Source organism: Labrus mixtus, chromosome 13, assembly GCF_963584025.1.
Source record: "Labrus mixtus chromosome 13, fLabMix1.1, whole genome shotgun sequence".
NCBI lineage: Eukaryota > Metazoa > Chordata > Actinopteri > Labriformes > Labridae > Labrus > Labrus mixtus.
In genome coordinates, this window is record NC_083624.1 from 1,708,331 (window position 1) to 1,727,067 (window position 18,737).

General features: G+C 40.6%; 1 protein-coding gene across 7 annotated transcripts in view; it reads left to right on the forward strand.

The window, feature by feature from the left end:
* Positions 1 to 18,267, forward strand: part of sema5ba (sema domain, seven thrombospondin repeats (type 1 and type 1-like), transmembrane domain (TM) and short cytoplasmic domain, (semaphorin) 5Ba) — a 184,093-nt gene extending 165,826 nt beyond the window's left edge. For 4 of the 7 annotated variants that reach the window (XM_061053107.1, XM_061053108.1, XM_061053105.1 and 1 more), the window contains 7 exons: positions 1,434 to 1,646; positions 6,005 to 6,175; positions 8,176 to 8,250; positions 8,752 to 8,889; positions 10,582 to 10,626; positions 12,508 to 12,713; positions 15,500 to 18,267. In XM_061053107.1, the coding sequence (XP_060909090.1) occupies positions 1,434 to 1,646; positions 6,005 to 6,175; positions 8,176 to 8,250; positions 8,752 to 8,889; positions 10,582 to 10,626; positions 12,508 to 12,713; positions 15,500 to 15,676 (1,025 nt within the window). In that variant the 3' untranslated portion in view covers positions 15,677 to 18,267. The other 3 variants (XM_061053109.1, XM_061053110.1, XM_061053111.1) reach the window with 3 other exon arrangements.
* The last annotated feature ends 470 nt before the right edge of the window (positions 18,268 to 18,737 follow it).

Consider the following 18,737-nt stretch of genomic DNA (forward strand, 5'->3'; position numbering starts at 1 on the left):
AATTCAAGTTAATACGGCTTACACTGGCCTTTCTGATCAGAAGAATAATACCCGGTTATAACGCTGTTATGCTAAACACATATAGGACGCAGCGGTCCGAAACGGGAACAACAAGAGTTTTAAACAGGTAAAACTCAGGACGCGACGGTCCAACAAAGATAAAATTACAGTTTCTGCTTCAATCAAACAATTGTTAAAAAAACACTCTCTAAAGCTAATTCTGCCCAGACCTACTTAAGCCTCACTTGTGAATCGCTTTGCCTGCGATCGGTGAAGGAAAAAGGAGTCCGGCGATAAAAACAGATCTTCTGTCCGTCCTGGTGTAGAGGCATCTGATGGCGGCGAGGGTCCCTTACGGCAAGAGCGGCTTCGTTGGTTCTCCGTCGAGTGGAAAGATGTCCGTTGATGTCCTTTCGTTGCAGGACGGAATAAGACCGTTATCTTTCTGATAATCTGTTATAGCCTAACGCTCTCCGAGAAACTGAGATGCGTTCACTGGACAATCCGAGCTCGGAATTTGGAACACTGCCGGCCACGGATTACCTACGCGCCAAAACTTAAAACAAAGGAAGATTGTTGCAGGAAACAGGAGGTGAGCTTGTGTCTCCGAGCACTTGAAGTCAGCGCGTGGAAAGAGATTGAACGAGGGGAGTCTCAGAGTTTTGTCACCTGGCCGACTTCCTGTGGGGTCTCCCTCAGGTTCCGGTCCCCCCTTTACGTCACACGTAGGTGTGAAGTACCGCAGTCCTTTTAGGCCTCTTTGTGAGCTCAGTAAATAACTCAAAGGCCCAAGTCCATGGTTTGACTGTCCTAAGCCTGCGTGGCCCAACACTCTGTTATCTGTACCTATGTGTTGTGACTGAGTTAATACACTTCTGCACAGTTTCTACACACATTGTAACCACTACTGTATAATAGCGCTGTGAGACGGCTGCAGGGAGCTATAATTTCTCAGAGTAAGAGTGTGACATGTTGAAAGAGCCCAATTGTTGGGCCTGTTAGCTCCGCTACATGCTGTTAGTGGCACGTTCACAGTCCAGCACTTCCACGTACACACTCACAGAGAAAAGCTCCACAGGGTCACAGTCCGCTGGTGGCTTTATCATGCCCCCTCCCCTGAATCGATTACCTGTCTCCCTGTGTCAGCCTCCTTGGGGGGCCTCAGCTACTCTGACAAACAGATGAAACACTGACAGCGGGGAAAGTGGGAGATGCATGAGAGACACAGAGAGAGTTAAAAGGAAGGACACAGAGAAATACGCCTACTGGCAAAGTCATATACACAGTGTGACTTAAACTCAAATCTGCATGCCTCATATCTCTGTAAATCCTTTAAAGTTTCAATCTGTCTGCATAGAATTCTGTGACTTTAATTTAACCTGAAACTGTTTTCTTCCCCCCCCCCCCTTCCATCCTCTTACTTCTCTCTGCAGCTCTTGTGGAGGAGCTCCTAAAGACACCAGTGGTGAGAGTGGCGGGTACAGGCTGGTCATCATGGGAGACATGGTCAAGCTGCTCGCAGAGTTGTGCCAAAGGTTACCGCACCCGTCGAAGATCCTGCTCCGGACCAGAGGGGAAGAGCGCCCCTGTTGCGTGCCGTGGCTCCCCTGTGGACTATCAGGACTGTAATGTCCAGGCGTGTCCTGGTGAGTAACAAACCCAACCCATCTAAAACACTCTGCAGGAGTACATTTATCATATTATTGGACTTACTCAGGGCTCATCAAACCCAAGAATTATCTTATTCATATTCTGATTTATTTTACAAAAACAGGTCAAAATCCAAAGGGCTCAAATCACGTTTTGAAAACATCGCAGAAAGTAATTCAAATTCATTTTTTAATATCTCCATCAACTTCCACTTGAAAAACCTTCTGGACTTTTCCCTATTTGTCACTTTATTTTCTGGTATTTGAAGTACATAGTGAGTTTAACTTAATTAGCCCGTGTTCAAGTCCGACCTGTTGTTCCTTTTCCGCATGTCATTCCCTACTCTCTCTCCCTCCCTGGTTACATACTCTATCCACTCTCCTAAGATGCTGCTTTCATTTCAACTTCTCATCCCTCACCTGGGCAAAGTTCATCAAGGTGTCCAGACCGAAAGCCCTGAAGGCAAATAACCACCTTTTACTAGTGTTAGCTCTGTATTATGGGTACAGCCATGATGGCAAAGGAGAAGGGACCAAAAACCTCAGAGCCCATTGAGGAAGTTAAAACAGAGAATTGACAAGCAGAACCAGTGAGGGAGTGACCTGCACTCAAAAATTCTTCTTTTTTTTCTTCTTCTTCAAGTCACAAAATAACTCTAATTCTTGCAAAAAATTGATGGTCAGAATACATGTGCTCTTCTGGCCCTGCTGGATTTTAAAATGGTCCGATCAGGTTAGATCTGCAGACAGTCGAAGTCTCTCTAACACACTTTTTAAGAAGCAGTCACAAACATTCATTTAGAGTGCAGATAAAGTCAGTTATTGGCAGTTTCTACCTTCTTCAGTATATTATGGGTTCATAAAGCAAAGTCGGCCACAGTGAGAGACAGAAATGGAGACAGAGTGAGATCGGGAGGTCAATGGTGGTAGTAAAAGTCTGCTGAGTGGATCATTAGCTTCATTAGCTAATGGTTACCAGCAGCTGCAGCAGTGCATCGACAGTCCTCGGACAAATGAAGTTATCTATTTCAACCTTCTCATCAAAGCATAATCAGCTGACCTAGAACTCTGCTGACCACAGACTGCTGCACTGACAGGCTGCACTTATTAAACCAGACAGGGCACACACACACACACACACACACACACACACACACACACACACACACACCAGCTGGCATCAGAAAAAGGTCTGAACTCCTCTTAAGTGCTTGTCTTACATATTCATGACTGCTACCTTATGAATGAATGATTTATGGTTGGTTGGTGCAGAACTGATCAAATTCCTGGCGTGTATTTAAATCTCAGTTGTTTTTATCTATATAAAATCCTTACGGGTTGACATAGCAACTAACACGTGTAACCTCAGGAAGCCCAAGAGAAGTGGCCTTGGTTACCTCCCATTGGAAGGCAGCCTATCAGAAAGCTTTTTGCTATGAGTGTCACGTGTACATCTGGTCTCAGAGCACCTGTCCTGAGTAGACTAACAGGTGAGAAGGACAAGGCCGGTGACTAAAGAGAGAATAAGTGCAAAATAATAATTGATGATGACATTAGAGAGAAGGATGGAGGCAATGTAGATTGCAGAGGAGACTGAAATGAATCCTGTGGTTGTCTGTGTGCAAGGGAAGCAGGTATGCAAGTGTGTTCTGTGTGTAAGAAAATCCAGGCATTGAATCCGTGGGCGTGTTAGTCGGAGTTCAATTTCTACGTCTAGCATATGATGTGAAACACAGATGTTTAAGTTAAGATTGTATTTTCAAACTTTCATTCTTGGCCATATCACATAACACATCTTCACCTCCTTCAGTTGAACAAAAGTGAAGCCAAAACGCATATGCAACAGGCATACTAAGCTGGAGATGCAATGTGGAGCTAAGACACGCACAGAAAGGAGACAGCTGGTGGAACCGTGGAATTGACACCATTTTCCCTCAACTAACCAACGCAAACGTTTATCATATGGATTAAAAATCAAAGATCTCCCAAGTCGGTACAGTTCAGAGCAGTAATGATTCTTGTGTTTGATTGGAGCAAATACGTATATATTGTGCACGATATATGTAAAGTTCAATGACTGTACTGTTAGTTTTTCTTACATTTTATTTCACCTTTCCTCCTCTGCTCTGCTGGTTGAGCCACATTTCTCAACATCTGTTGATTATGACATTACATCTGGTTGTTTTGCATCAAAAACTTAATTACAAAAACTACAACAAAAAATCAGCATGACTTATTTGACATGCATTTTAACTTCCTTGTTTGACCCATGTCCCATCTGTTATCATAGAGAAGACAGGGTTTGTGGCCTATACTGCAGTCAGTCAGTAGGAGTTGTGCTAAGTATTTAGGCTTCACTCCCAGGCGGCTGTTTCTCAGTCCATCTTAATATACAGTCTCTGATTCAAACCATGTAAGAGTCAATGTGAGGCAAGTCCAGGTAAAGTCTCAGGTCAGTTGCAACAAGTTTAAACTAGTCAGTCAGGACAAGTCCAATTTAAATCACAGGTCATAGAAAGTCTAATTTATGTCTTAGTTCTATCCCAATAAAGTTTTTTAAGTAAAGCCAAGTTTCAAGTCAATTAGAGTGAAGCTTTAATTCAAATTAAATCAAATGCAAATGCAGAGTGAGATGAGTTCAATACTTGTGTAGTAAAAAGTCTGTCATGATGGCAATTCAATCAGAAAATTAGCTTGAGAAAACAAGTTTATTTTCCGGGCTGTCCGGAAAATTTCAATGAACGTGTTAGTTTATTTGTCCAAGAAAATTCAGTCCAGGTCAAGTCCCAAGTTAAATCACCTAGTCTACATATCCATTTATCTGAGGTTTATTCAGTCATGCAAACCAATTCCCACTAGTGTGATTTGTACTGTTCAAGAATTTTACAAGGTCAAAGTCCCATTATTTGGTTCCAATCCAAATAAAAGTTTTGCAGTATAAAGATGCCAAGATCATTTCCCTTTTTCTTCACATTTTATTTTGCCTTAATCACTATATAAGTCCAGTTGACCACATGAAAAACAGACATACAGTAAAAGACTGATCAAAATGTGTAGCAGGCAGCTAGCCAGTGGGTTGTTCAGTCATTCAGTGAGTGAGACACTCAACAGCCAGTCAACCGTGTAAACAGCCAGTTAGTCAAAGAGTCCACCAGGCAGGCCTGTGAGAGTTAGTCGGTTAAGTAGTCACAGCCTGCTTCACATTAATCCACTCAGCTATTGGAATTTTCTGCTAGCCTGTGACGTTACCTGGCAACAGCGCTTCTCCATCAGTCAAGACGGACACCAGCTCGTCACCCAGCCAGTCAATTAGTCCATCACATGCTCATAATTAGATCAGATTAAACATTAACAGTCCCAATGGGAGGACAAGTCAATGCAACAGGAAAAATAAGGGCAATACAAAGACAAAGTTGTGTCTCTATCAGGAACCCTAAAATACTTTTAAAACAACGTATGTGTTTTTTTTTCATCTTCAGGACTCTGTTAGATGAATGAGTATGACCAAATAAGGAAACCTTTTTCAATGAACTGGTGGAGTGTCTTTTTGGCTAATGGTGTGCTAGTCGACCTGCAGGCTTTCTGATAGGTTGAGTATAGTGACTGGCTTGGTTACATCTAGCTTTGTACTCAATGCCTACACATTTAGAAATACACAAAGGTGCCCAGATGGTGTGATAAATGTTAGTTCTGTGTCAGGATTAAAACTCATTTTATGCCGCATTGGGTTCAACGAATCCCTCTTCACAAATACACAAAAAGAATGAAAGCACCTTTTTTATGGGTCCAAGTCATTAAGGGTAGATTCATGTCAAAAGTTTGCAAACAGTAGGTTATTCATTTTTAAGTGAAATGTCATTTGTATTGTTTTACATAAAGGGATGCAAACAGGTCACCAGTAAAAAACTAGTTTAGCGAAATGTATGGAAAGAGAGAAACAGTAGGGATGCACCAATGCATTGGTTTAACAAATTAAATACATCAAATCACATAGGTCATTGAAAAACCAGACAATAATTACACAAAAAAGAAAAACATAAGCTTCAGAGTTGGTTAAATTGTTATTTTAAACATTTTCACAATCGGTGGATCTCTAGAAAACAAGGGTTTGATTGGGGAGATTGGAGAGGTATTGGTTGGAGAATCATCTTTAAAATAAATGTGATTTATTTTTCCCAAAAGGTGAAAGATTGCATCCCTGTACATATCAAAGACGTAGTCCTTTTGGAGTATAGCAGCAAGCACCAATTAAAGACCTGCCTGCTGCTATCTGTATCTTTTTTTATGCTTTAATTTTCTGGTTGTTAACTTTAAAGCTCTTTAAGTCAAGCAATGTGTGTGTTTGTGTATTACAGTACATGGTGCATGGGCATGCTGGTCATCCTGGTCCCAGTGCTCAGTGGGTTGCGGCGGCGGTCACTACCAGCGCACACGCTCCTGCAACAGCCCCGCTCCTGCCAACGCAGGGGACATCTGCATAGGACTACACACTGAAGAGGCCCTGTGTAACACGCACACTTGTGATGGTAAGGTCACACATGAATTTGAAATCAAATTCTGTCAAGCCACCGGCGCTTGGGGTGCTTCCATCACACCTCCAGGCAGGTTATCACCTCCCACAACATTTCATTTCAGTGTCGGCCCCTTGGCTACATTGCTTCTTTCATCTTTTTCTAATGACTAAACCAGGACTAAGATTTATAAAATGATAAACAGAGTCATGCTGAGCTTACAACCCATCCTGCTAGGCTGCCACCTTGTCGTTTCCCACTGTGCTGATGGCTCTTTGAGCACCATGGCAACCCCTCTTGTAAAAGGTTAATTTTAATGTTGATGTACTGAAATATAGATATCTAAAATAATGTCTTAAGTTGAGAATTATTGGGTTCCATGTTCGACTCTAGTACTTGAAAGCAAACAGATGAATACAGTCTAAAGTATATGTCTGACTTTCTAGCCAACAAATCTGTCCAGAAACAAGTTTTCTTCAAGTTGATGGCATTTTGCAAGACCTATGACCTTTCATACAATTGATATGCAAACCTTTATTTATTAAAGGTCCAAATTTGGATGTGGTTCCACAGAAAACTGTCAAAATTAAACTGCTCTGTATGTGTGAGTTACAGGAACTTTTTTTTGGTGGAGACATTTTTAGGATATGATGTTTCAATTTACAGAAAACATTAAAAATGTTATGCTTTATTGTGATGATTTTTTTTAGAGGTAGATATCTTGGAATATAATTTAAAAAAAGAATAGAGGGCATCTGTATGAATAATAACTAACAGTATTATTTTGAAGGTAGGTGTGGAAATGTATTGTTAATATCTGCATTAGATTTCAAAAAGTATAGCTATAAAATTAGATTGAAAAGTGCATTATTAGGATTAGACATAACAAAAGACCAAGAGAAGGCAAGTTTAACTGAACTATTTTGCAAAACTAAGGCAGGAATCCAATTGGTGTCCTAATGGCTTTCTTTTTTTCTTTTTTTTGGAGTTTAGCCTTGTTTCCCCCAAAGTCTCGCACCATGTAATGATGGGATGGGAGATGAGTAACAAAGCCCTCTATGGACCCCCCCTTCTACTTTCATTCTGCAACCACAAGGACATTGAAATATTCATGAGAGATCTGCCGGCTAATCCAAGGGGGAAAAAAGTCTATTATCAGAATTCTCATATGGGTTTAGTCTCGTTCTAAATCTCAAGTTTAATGTCAAACAGCCTCCAACATTTTGTCCCCACATTGTGGTTTACATTATTAATTATGCTGGAAAACAAATATTGCATGGACAAATAACATCTGGAGCAATCACGCATGTGTTTCAAAGTATTTGTGTTCGCCCGTGTGTGCGTACAGCGGTGCCTTGTAGTGCAGATGATTCCTGCCTGAATTAAATAGTTGTTTCCCCCGTTCCTGAACGGCTTTTCATTTTGTATCAGCGGAACTGTCATTCACAGGGAGAGTAGTGCTTATAGTCAGCCTCCCTGGCAATTACAAAGACAGGTAAAAGGCTTTCTGTCTTTTTTCCCTCCCTTTGCAGAGATGCTAATCAGCCTCCTTTATCAGGTTAATGTTTTCCTGTTTGACGTGGACCAACACGTCCCGTCAGGCCCGTGCCAATCGACTGTCGGCTAACAACCTTTCCAGCTCCAATCCATCTCCTCATCCGTTCCTTTATTGACCAGCTCAACATCAGTCATCTTTCGGGGTCCTCCTCGTGCCGCCATCCACTATGTATGCGTAATTAGAGGCAAGCTGGCTGTCAGTCATGGGAATATTTGATGCCCCTGTCGCAGGTCATTTGATTAAAGTCCCCAGCAGTAATAGAGGACAGCAGGAAGGACTGTTGGGACAGAATACTAACAAGCAGGCCTAATGGCGTTTCCTCTGTCTCAACAGTGCAATCACGCAGGTTGTCTGGGTGACCAAAATAAATGGGAATAAATGAAGCAATTAAAATAGGCTGTGGTGATGCACGGTTATTAAACACGTTTGAGGTGGTCGGTGTGTTTTGTGTGTCTAGATGGTTGTGTGGCAAGAAGGGAGCAGATGGTGGAGACTGAGCAGCCTGTCGGTGAGCCCCAGACTGATAGGAAAGGTAAAAAAAAGAGGCCTGTCCTCTGCCTCCTCACAAACCGTCTCTGCCAAAACTGCACACTTGAGAGCACCCTGAATAACAATCCAGCTTTTTCTTCAGCCTTTCATCGCACTAGCCTGTGCTCCCTGCACTCTGGGTTGAAAGAGTGGAGCAAGTGCAAGGTTCAAAGCGAGTCGCTGAGAGTTGGGAGTTTTCTCTTTCCTCTTGGGTAGGAGCCTTTGTTTACTGCTCAGTCGCCTGCTGTGGGGAAACGGTACTAAAGCTTGGCTCAAGAGACAAACATCTCCGCAATGCACTAAACAAACTCTCCATGGATTTACTCTCCCTATCCTGTTTACATCACAAACACTTTTTTTTTTTTTTTTTTAGTGTTTTTGGCTGAAGGTTATTGGCCACGGTTGGTGACAGCTTGGGTGGGCGCGTTTGGTTTCCATGCCGTCTGAGTTTGATGTGGACTTGTTTGTCAAGGTTTGTATTGATTGCTCTTTCTTCTGTGTTTAGGTGGCTGGATGGCGTGGTCGCTGTGGTCAGCCTGTGATGATTCGGGCTTGCAGATGAGAAGTCGGGTGTGTGGTGCTCAGGGAAACATCCCCTGTGCTGGGAACAGCACTGAGAGGAGAGACTGTAATGAAATACCTGGTGAGTCAGGCAGCTTTCACATACACACAGGAGCAGCTGCCCCACTTAAAATTGTCTTAACAGATCGAAGTCGGCTGATCAAAGGTTCCTGGAGTGCGATGTCCTTTTCCCAGAAATTGGATAGGATGCAATCTATTTACTTTGCAGCAAAGAATATCTCAAGAACCCCTACATTATTTTGGCTGGTTTTTATTCACGCTTCATTATGCAAAAAAATTGCACCATGCACCTGAATATGAACTTCTTTATCTCTCTTACTGTGGGACGCTGAATACATAAAATGTCGGCCATTGAAGTGGTTTGAAACTTGAAACAAGTTTTCCAATATTCTTACAGGTTTTTTGTTTTGAGTCATACTGTGGACAATAAAAAAGGAAAGCAACAGATACAGATAGTTTAAAAAAAAAAAAAAGATAAGTAGATTGTAAGGATTCTGACACTTTTTAGCAACATCAACATAACTGTCATTTACAATTATGTAACTAATGAAATGGTTCATCAAGTCACAAAAGCACAAAAACAGGTATTTTAAGTTGTTTTGTTTTGTCTGATCAAGCATTAAAAACATGGCTTTGCTACCATGTTATCCTTCAACTGTTACTATTAAAAACTAGAACTGAAAACTAAATTATCAACAACAATGAAGTTAACAGCCGACTGTAATTCATCTCAAACCCTTCTAGATGTTTAGCCTGCAATCCTCCAGTCCTCCTGTAGGCCAATTCTTCAGCAGCATTCAAACAGCAGCTTGTGGCTTTGTGACCAGATTGTCTATCATCATCAAATATGTTCAAAACACAGTTCCACAGTCCACTCGCATCACCAGCCACCATCCATATTCACAGTCCATAGACACATTAAATATGTTGTTTGTGTGTAGCCTCCATTCTCTTCCTGCACTGATGTCATCCGCTTCTGTTAATTAACCATAATTAAGTCCATGAGATTCCAACAAGTCAGCGGTTGACCCTGTTAGCCCCAGTGTACCTTATTATGCAGACGACAATCTCAAAAACTTTATCCCAAAATGATCTTTCATGGCCTGCCAGCATTTTCCTCTCTATGCTCAGAATCTCTAATGAGTCCAGGCGAAGATGATTAATATTAATGGGTTGTCCCAACACCAAATCACATCTAATTTTATTGCAAATTTCAGTGAGGCGATGGATGGATTTGTTAAGGTCACTTGCAGAAGGGAGGCGGCTGGGAGGAAGCTGAAAATTTGGGCAAAATATTAATCAGGAGATGTGGCACTGAAATTAAATCTGCTCACACACACAAAACCTCCCTGCAACCTTCTTCTTTCCTCCTATCTGTGGGGGGCAGGACGCGTTGTAGCTGTAAATTATTGTGAGGTGTCACAGACTGCTACTTGGGGGGGTTTAATCTGACAGAGCAGAACTGTTTGCTCACTCAACAGTCCTTTTTTTATATCGAAGGTTTAAGAATTCACTGAAGCAAAAACACTCTCCATGGACCATTTATGCAATATATTCAATGACATTTCAATTTTTCACTCACTGTTTTTGTTTCTGCATGTGTCAACTCCCTTGACGTTACAGTTGAAGGCCGTTGTGTTTTGAAGGCTGACTCTCCAGGGACATTGAATGTGTATGTGCATGTGTGTGTGTGTGTGTGTGTGTGTGTGCATGCATGTGTTTGTCTGACCCTGTGTTCCTCTCCTCTCTGCAGTCATTCTCCCTGCATCTGGTTTTGATAAGGACCAACACTGTGGAGGTAAGTGGATAAACAGCTGCCTTCGCTCTGTGTCTATGTGCATGTTGCGGTTTGCCCCTAAATGTTTCTACAGATGTCTGTCCATGTTGTGTGTTCACATGCGTTTCATGTGCATTTTCATGGGAGTTTTTATTTCAATCTGTGCAAAATCGTACATCAGTCAGGAGGAGGAAGGAGAAAACCAGGACAGTAGTTAGTAGTCACAAAATTACTAATAGGAAGTAACAACCCGTCATACATATCCCTGCCCCTGGGTAGTGGCTCTTTACTCTTTACAGAAAATGTTGTGTGCAAAGACTTTTTTATTTGTGACAGCAACAAGAATTAAATAAGGATTTTTTTTCCCCATGCATTTCTTAGATTAAATTGTATCAGTCCAGTTATATGGCTGGAGTGTTTTCCACAGAAGGACGCTGTACCTGGGCAGTGGAGTTAGCAGGGGCTTGTCTGGCTCTGCCCTATTCTGTAGCTTTGCTTTTTGGGAATATCTGCTCGTTTGACAATTTTGCTAATGTTCTGCTCGATATTTCACTTATACATTAGGTGATCCGTGTATGAGGAGGTTTATTGATGATGATGCGTCACAAAATAATCATCTTAAACTGCATTGGGAGCAAGCAGCTGCAGAAAAATATCACAACAAAGGCATGAGAAGCTTCAGTTTTGACATGAGCGTTGTACCTTAATTGGTGCATTTACTGGGGGGATGTATGGACAGCGAAACCTCTCTGTCTCGCTCTCTCTTTCCCTTGAGTGTGTGTGCAACAGTCCTATGAATAAAAACAAAAAAAGTCTGAAATATACCTGGGCAGTCCACTCGAGTATAGTCTATGTGTGGGAAACACTGCAGTGGTAAAATGCTTCAGGTGGCATTTAGACTAAAAAAGCACATTTTGAGCCTTGTCTACCTCAATTTAGGAAGAAATACTAATAACAGTTCTTCACACTGAGACATTTCAAGAGCTCAGTTCAGTCATACACACTTGGGTTTAAGAATTGGGCATTCATAATAAAGAAATTGGCTCTTCTGAAAATAATTAAAGACGCAAAAATGAAGTGTTCAGCTCAGTGAACATTACACTATGGATGTCCTATCCAAATGAAAAATGAAGGTGTGGATGTGGTTAACCACTGGACTAATCAGCATCGCCATTTGAATTAAGAAAGAAATGTTGTTGAATAAAAGATCATATGGATTGTTTTATACCCCTGTATTACACATTCTGCCAAGATATGAGTCAATTTTGGACTTAATTCAGTAAAAATTGGATGCAAAGTTTTATGAGAAGATACTAGAAATGATTTACTAGAGCTGGTTAAAAGTATTGATTCATCAATGAATTGAAATGATTATTTTTCCAATTCAATATCAATCCAGGGAAATCCTCAGATGGATTTTATTCGTTGTAATGAAGCCCCTCTCCACTGGGGGCGCTGTAGGTGCTGTGAATTCAGATTAGGCACAAATGTGCTGTTGTTTATGTGTATTAAATGGAAGCCTATTTATCAAAAATTGAATGGTCGACTTGACTGGTGAGGTTGTGGACAATACCCAGCTCTTCTCTCTGGAAGCCAAAACGCAGGACAAGCCAGGATTTAACTGTCCAGAAATCCCAATGTCTTGTTTGAAGGGAAAACCAAGATATCTTTTCTAAAACTTAGGGGGGGGGGGAAAGAGTGTTAGGGGTTTCAAGGTTGGATTGCAGGTGCACAGCATGTTTGTCCAATACAAGGTCATGGGTTCAGCAGGTGACTACTAACTATATGAAATCAGTTTTGACCTGGCTGATAAAAATAATTTTTTTTTTTTCTCCAGAATATGATGCTGTATTGTAAGCTGAGCACTTCAATAACACTCCATGTATCCTCCTCATTTCCCAGCATTCACCTCACTCCACCTAATTGCCACTGGTGTTTCCTGTTTCCTCGGGGCGGGGCTGCTGTCCTTCCTGATCTACGTCTACTGTCAGCGTTTCCATAAGCCTTCGCAGGAGTCTGCCATCATTCATCCCACCACTCCAAACCACCTCAACTACAAGGGCAACACTACGCCAAAGAATGAGAAGTACACGCCCATGGAGTTCAAGGTACGTGATCAGAGGGATGCTCTGTAGCTGCATTTTTAAATATTATAGAGATATGGCAACACAAAAGGAAACAGATATACATTTTACTGTTTTTCACAAACTCACTCAACACACAATGTAAATGTGGAAGATTCAAGGGCAGTGGATGTGATTCATGTTTTATTTAGAGCAATTTATTCATGCATTTATCTCAAAAGAGCACTAGCCACAAAAGATGAATTACTGTTCATTTTCATTCCTCCTTGCTGTTACACAGAACCTGAAGGTTTTAAACCCTCCTTCTTCCCGAGAAACCCAAGTCCTTATTAATGGGCCCCATTAGCTTGTTAAGGCATTAGTCAGCCCTCGACCTCCCACAGCTATCGGTCTACTGTGCATTCACATTTACAACAAGTCGAGAAACTATTTTTACCTGAGACTTATAGTACACTTCTTTAATCAGTTTTGTTTTGTATTTTAAAGATATTTTAACATCTTCACTGACTTTTATTTTTTTATAAGATTTGATGTTGACACCAGTCTATCATGCTTTGCGCATTTGATGTATCTCTTACACCACTGCCTCTGCTTCATCAAAAATGATGTTATTTGTGTAATCTTTTAGACTTTTGAACTTGAAGGCCCGGGTAAGAACTCAGGAGATTGAGTTAAAAATATTGCGGTTAAAAGACATATAGGTTCTTAGGAATGTTGCTACCCTTCATGCAATATGGAAAATGTCAAATCCCAGTTTGTAAGGTTAACTCAAACCTAACTTTAAGGAAGCTCTGGGGCTTAGAAATTCTCTTTAATCACCATACAACTGTGGATCAACAACTGCTATTTGTCTACATTTACTTAAACAAATCACTGTCATAACTGACATGGCTTTTTATTGAACAATTGGCTTATCTATTATCAATAAAAGGTCATCAGATTTGGTATCATATAGATAAGGTGCTATTCAGTAGCAGTGGCTATACAATTACATTCATGCACAAATTCAGATTGAGTTGTTTTAACTCTTGCAGACTAGTTATGACGAATCCTTCAGGCAGAAGTTAAAATGCTAATGAGCTTGTCAACTATTTTTACTCATAGTGACATGAATTTCTATGCAGATTGGCCACAATGAGCCTTCAGTTATTGATGTAATATTCAAACTGGACTTACTTAATTCCATGTTATCTTCTCTTCTTTAATTGGTCTGAATGCGGCCTCTGTCTGACTTCAGTTCTGTGCCAGGAGGGATTAATCGTAACCTATCTGTCAACCTAACAATATCTCAGATCCTACCAAAGCTTGACAGGAACATGGTGTCAAACCACAGTGACCCGGCCCTGTGTTTCTGATCGTGTCAGCCTCCTGACACTTGTCATGCTTGCTGTTTTTGTCGTTGCTTTTGGACATGATGCTGACAGCCATGGTGGTGCTGAGAGGGAACTCATTAGCTTTAATGACCAGAAGCGGCCAGACTCTGTCTGTTGTGTAGCCAATGTCACTGTGTACCACTACAGCAATGTTTATCCAACAGGTTCCCTGTCCTCCAGGCCAATTTATGATGCCCAGCGTTGTGTATTTCACCGACTCTAACCTGATTATCTTCCTGCCTTGGTCCCCAGAGCTGTTCAGATGGATTACATTAGACTAATGCTTCCCCGGGAAAGTGTTTCACCTTATGTTCAGCTTTTACCAGACACTCAGCAATTGCATTAGAATAAAATGTGGGTTTTAGACTTGTTTTTATTTAAGAGGCCTGCAGTGAATTCCTGCCATCTCATAAATTAGTGTATTGAGTAGGCTTGACGTGAACTAAATTAAATTTATTAAATTGGTTTGCTTTGGTTATGAATACACTTACAGCACACAAGCCAGCATCCCAAGGCTATTGGAGGTATTTTATTCACCTGTGAGCAAGAATTGCTGATACTATTGATGAGTCTTACATAAACAGAAAACATTGTACCCAGAGTGCACAAATAATTTACCTTAACAAGTCCGTTGTGTCTATAACTGAGTTCTCAAAACTTTTTTTCCCACAAATCTTCCAGAGCAGAAAAATGTTTCAATACAAATCTTCTTGTTAAAAGGGATTTTCTAGAAATGAATGTGTGCGTTATACTACAGACTGAAGAGATTGCTGCACTAGAATATAAAAACATAAACTTGATTGAGAAAATTTCCTGACAATGTTTTCAGAACCAGTTGAACTATTATTGCCTGACATCAGACTTTTCTTTTTTTTAATGCGGCAATAGTAAGATAAGGTAATTATCAGCTTCATGTACGTTAAGTCAAATTCTCTTTGTCATTTCAACCATTTGCAAAGTACACTGTGAGATGAAATTTTGTTCCTCTAGGGCGCTGATGCTACATAAGACACATAGGGTAATGTATGAGGCTACAGCCATAAACATTTGAACTCAACCTATTGCATAGCTTCAATATTTTTGCATTGAAGACAGCCACTTTAGCCCTTAAGGCAGAGACAAGGTTCCTGCATCACAATGTCAGGGTTTATTCTTGAGTAAATCACCCACTGGCTGAGGCAGCGAAAAACAATGAGGAAAATCTGTCCACCAGCATATTTAATAAACACTATATTTTTGGATTTATGGGATTATTGTCTCTTACTTTTTTCTTGTTTGAAAAACTTCCTCTTGTCCATGTTGGTCGCCTGGTAATCCTATTTTGACCAAAGCTTATTTCTCACAATTTAGTTGTTTCTGGTCGTAGTTTTTTTTTTTTTTGCATTATATATATATTATAAAAATTCAAAGTTATTTGTCTTTGCTTCATTATTCCAGACACTGAACAAGAATAACCTCCTACCAGACGAGAGATCCAACTTCTACCCAACGCCACTCCAGCAGACGAATGTCTACACCACCACCTACTATCCCACGGCGCTAGGCAAGTTTGACTACCAGCCTAACTCCTCCCCTTCGCCATGCAGGACCTACAACAACAGTAACAACAGCTGAGGCACGCCACATGACTGTATCTCCAAACCCCCTGCCAGCACCCCCAAAACAGACGACAACTAAATGCCGTGGTGACATAACTGAACCGACATGAACTGAAATGTTTCTCAGACTCGGCTAGGTTTTTCCTTTCACCATCACCCTTCTTCTCGCTCCCATAGTCTCTTCCACATGGTTGGATTTGTTTCTTCAAGGGCGTTTCTGGGACTTTCCATTAGGAGATGTGGGTTTGGATAACATGGCTTGGGTCCTGGTGCAGTCAGAGACTTATGCAACCAGCTGGGGGGGTGTTATTGTAACGGCCTGACTGGATAAAGCAGTATCAACTCAGAGGATCATTTGGGGGAAAATTGTGGAAAACTTTAGCTGAACCAGCTATGCCTCTAAACTTATTGTTGTGACCATTCAGCACAGGTGCTGAATCGAGCAACCACAACTCCAGAGAAAGAACTTTGACTAAAATATGTAATCATTTCTCTGGATCCCGGTCACCATTTCACACCTCTCCATTACTAACTACATTCTCAGCCTGTAATGAACTTTGAATCCCTCAACAACAAAGCAGTTAGTGAGAACAAACAGTGCGTATTGTTATGTCCTTGCCACACAGCGCTGTGGGACAGAACAACAACGAAAGAGAGAACTCAATGAGGTTGATGATAAAGTAAATTAGAGATCAATATCAGCTTAAGAGACCGATGCACGCCCTCCCTTGCTGGCATTTCACATGACAGAGAGATAATGACCTCAGAGTTGATAAAAGTTTCTGGACAGCTGGTTGGTAGAGACACAACAGGACACTTCTGTCTGAGTTGGAGAAAATTCTGCAAACTTGCTACCAATGGGAGTCACACATTTTATGGACAAGGACGTTCAGTGGAGCAAGGGGGATTTTTGAGAGGCAGTCTGAACTGTACATAAAGCTTTGGGAATGCCTTGGGTGCCTGTATGCAATAGAGGGCAGGGGCGAGATTTGATTTCTGCTACTTCTGGTTTTTTTTTTCTTCGAAGAACAATAAAGACTTCTTAAAGGAAATTAATTGATTCTCCAATTAATTCTCCAAGAGATGCATTGAATCTACTGAGTGCTAAATAGCTCAGTGGTCATATCAAATATGACCAGTGTGCTGAACAACTGGATTGGGTTTTATATGATAGAATAAGCTAGTAGACTGGCACTTGTTCCTTTTTTTTTTTTAATCTTTGTTTTTTAAGATGTTTGTTTTATTCTCGGACAAGCCGTAGCATAGGAGGAAATATTCTGCTAATAAAACATAGCTGATAATGCTTGCTTCTTTTAATTTCACTTCACTGAGTGATTGCATTCCTTTGTAATGTTAATTTTCCAACGTTTGTCATTGCATTTTCAATACATGAAATGTTAACACAAAGATGAAATTTAAAAAATGTATATGTTTTTTTTTTTGGGAATGACTGTAAAAAAAATAAGAGCATCCATTTGGCCCTGCTTGAAAATAAAAAAAATACAAAAAACTGAATCATGCTTGCAAAGAAGCTTGCCTGTGAGTGGACCAGCGTGAGTGCATGTGTGTGTGGTTGTGTGTACATGAAGACACATGTACCCGATCACTGTGTGTCAGTGTGCCTGATTGAGCAAATGGGCGTTGCTGTATTTTGTAAAATGTAAATGCTTTCATACATATGACTATACATGAGGAGGTCAGTAAAAGTGATCTGTTTGTGCATTTTTTCCACATGATGTCGCTGACACAGGCATTCTACTGTTTTTCTATATTTCATGTATGAGATGTTAATCATTGTAAAGTAACGCATCCTCGCACCTCCGGTCCCTACAGAGGTGAAGCAGACACTATTTATAGTCTAAGCTTGGTTTATAAAAGGGCATTTTCACAGCTATATTTTATTATTATTATTATTATTATTATTATTGCCTGATTGATAAATGCTAACCCAGCAATGCTTTTCAGTTCAGCTACTGTACGCACGAGATGAGAGCTCTATCTGTATATAGGAGCAACAGCCTTGTGCAGCCCATTTAATGACCCTGCAGAGGATCCTGTAAATGTATCTGTATATTGTATAGCTAACACTGTTTGTTTAAAAAAAAGCCTTATAGTTGTTTAAAAAAAAAAGTGCAGCAGCTAAGTACACACCAACCATGAGGTTTGTTTGGGGACAGAGCTCCATGATGTGACCAACCGCCTGTGGCTTCTGACCTTTCCCAGCTGCTCAAACATCAAATTTCCAGAGACACATGAACCCTGGCTCAAAATAATCTCTGTGTAGCAACAATAATAAGAGTATCAAATAATGTGGACGGCAAATAATCACATGAAGTGGAGAAAATTGGAATACGGATGAAGTAATTTTGGTCTAAACTTAAGACTCTTTTGGTCTGGTGTAAAAGAGAGTCATCTGATTGGTCAGTTTTGAGCTCTGTCCCCTGCGATGTGAGGCTCTGTGCCCTTCTATGCAACTTACCAGGTGTACTGTTAGACCTGTCATGTAGACTGTAATCACTGCCTTTTAGACACTGTGAATTTTTTGGTACCCTATATTTTTGTATATTGTACAATATGAAAGGATAATAAACCTTGATGCCAACACAACAGTCTGACCGGTTGGCTCTGTCACACTTATGGTTTTTTGGGAGGATTTAAGATTATTTTTAAGCTTGGATTCATGATATTTTTATTTTAATGGTTGAAGGTTCCAAGATTTGAATTATTTCCCAAACTACTTCGATCATCTAGATTATAAGGGAATGGACGTGATGTCTTTCATTCAGTTTACAGGTTTACTGTTTAGGTCAGAAAAGTGCTTTTCATTTAGAAGATCATAATTTTGTGTGCAAGGTCACTTTTCTACACTCTGCCAGTAGTCTGTAGGAGGAATCCTTCAACTGTACAGTCTATGCCACTGTAGATCAATAGAGAGTACTTTGTGTTGAAAATGAAAAATTCAGCCTGAAAACCAAGTTCTCTCTCACCCCCTGCTTTAGTCATTATAAACCACATAACACTATGTGATATCATTAATCGTTTTCTTGCTTCAAACAGATTGAGACCTTCACACTGAT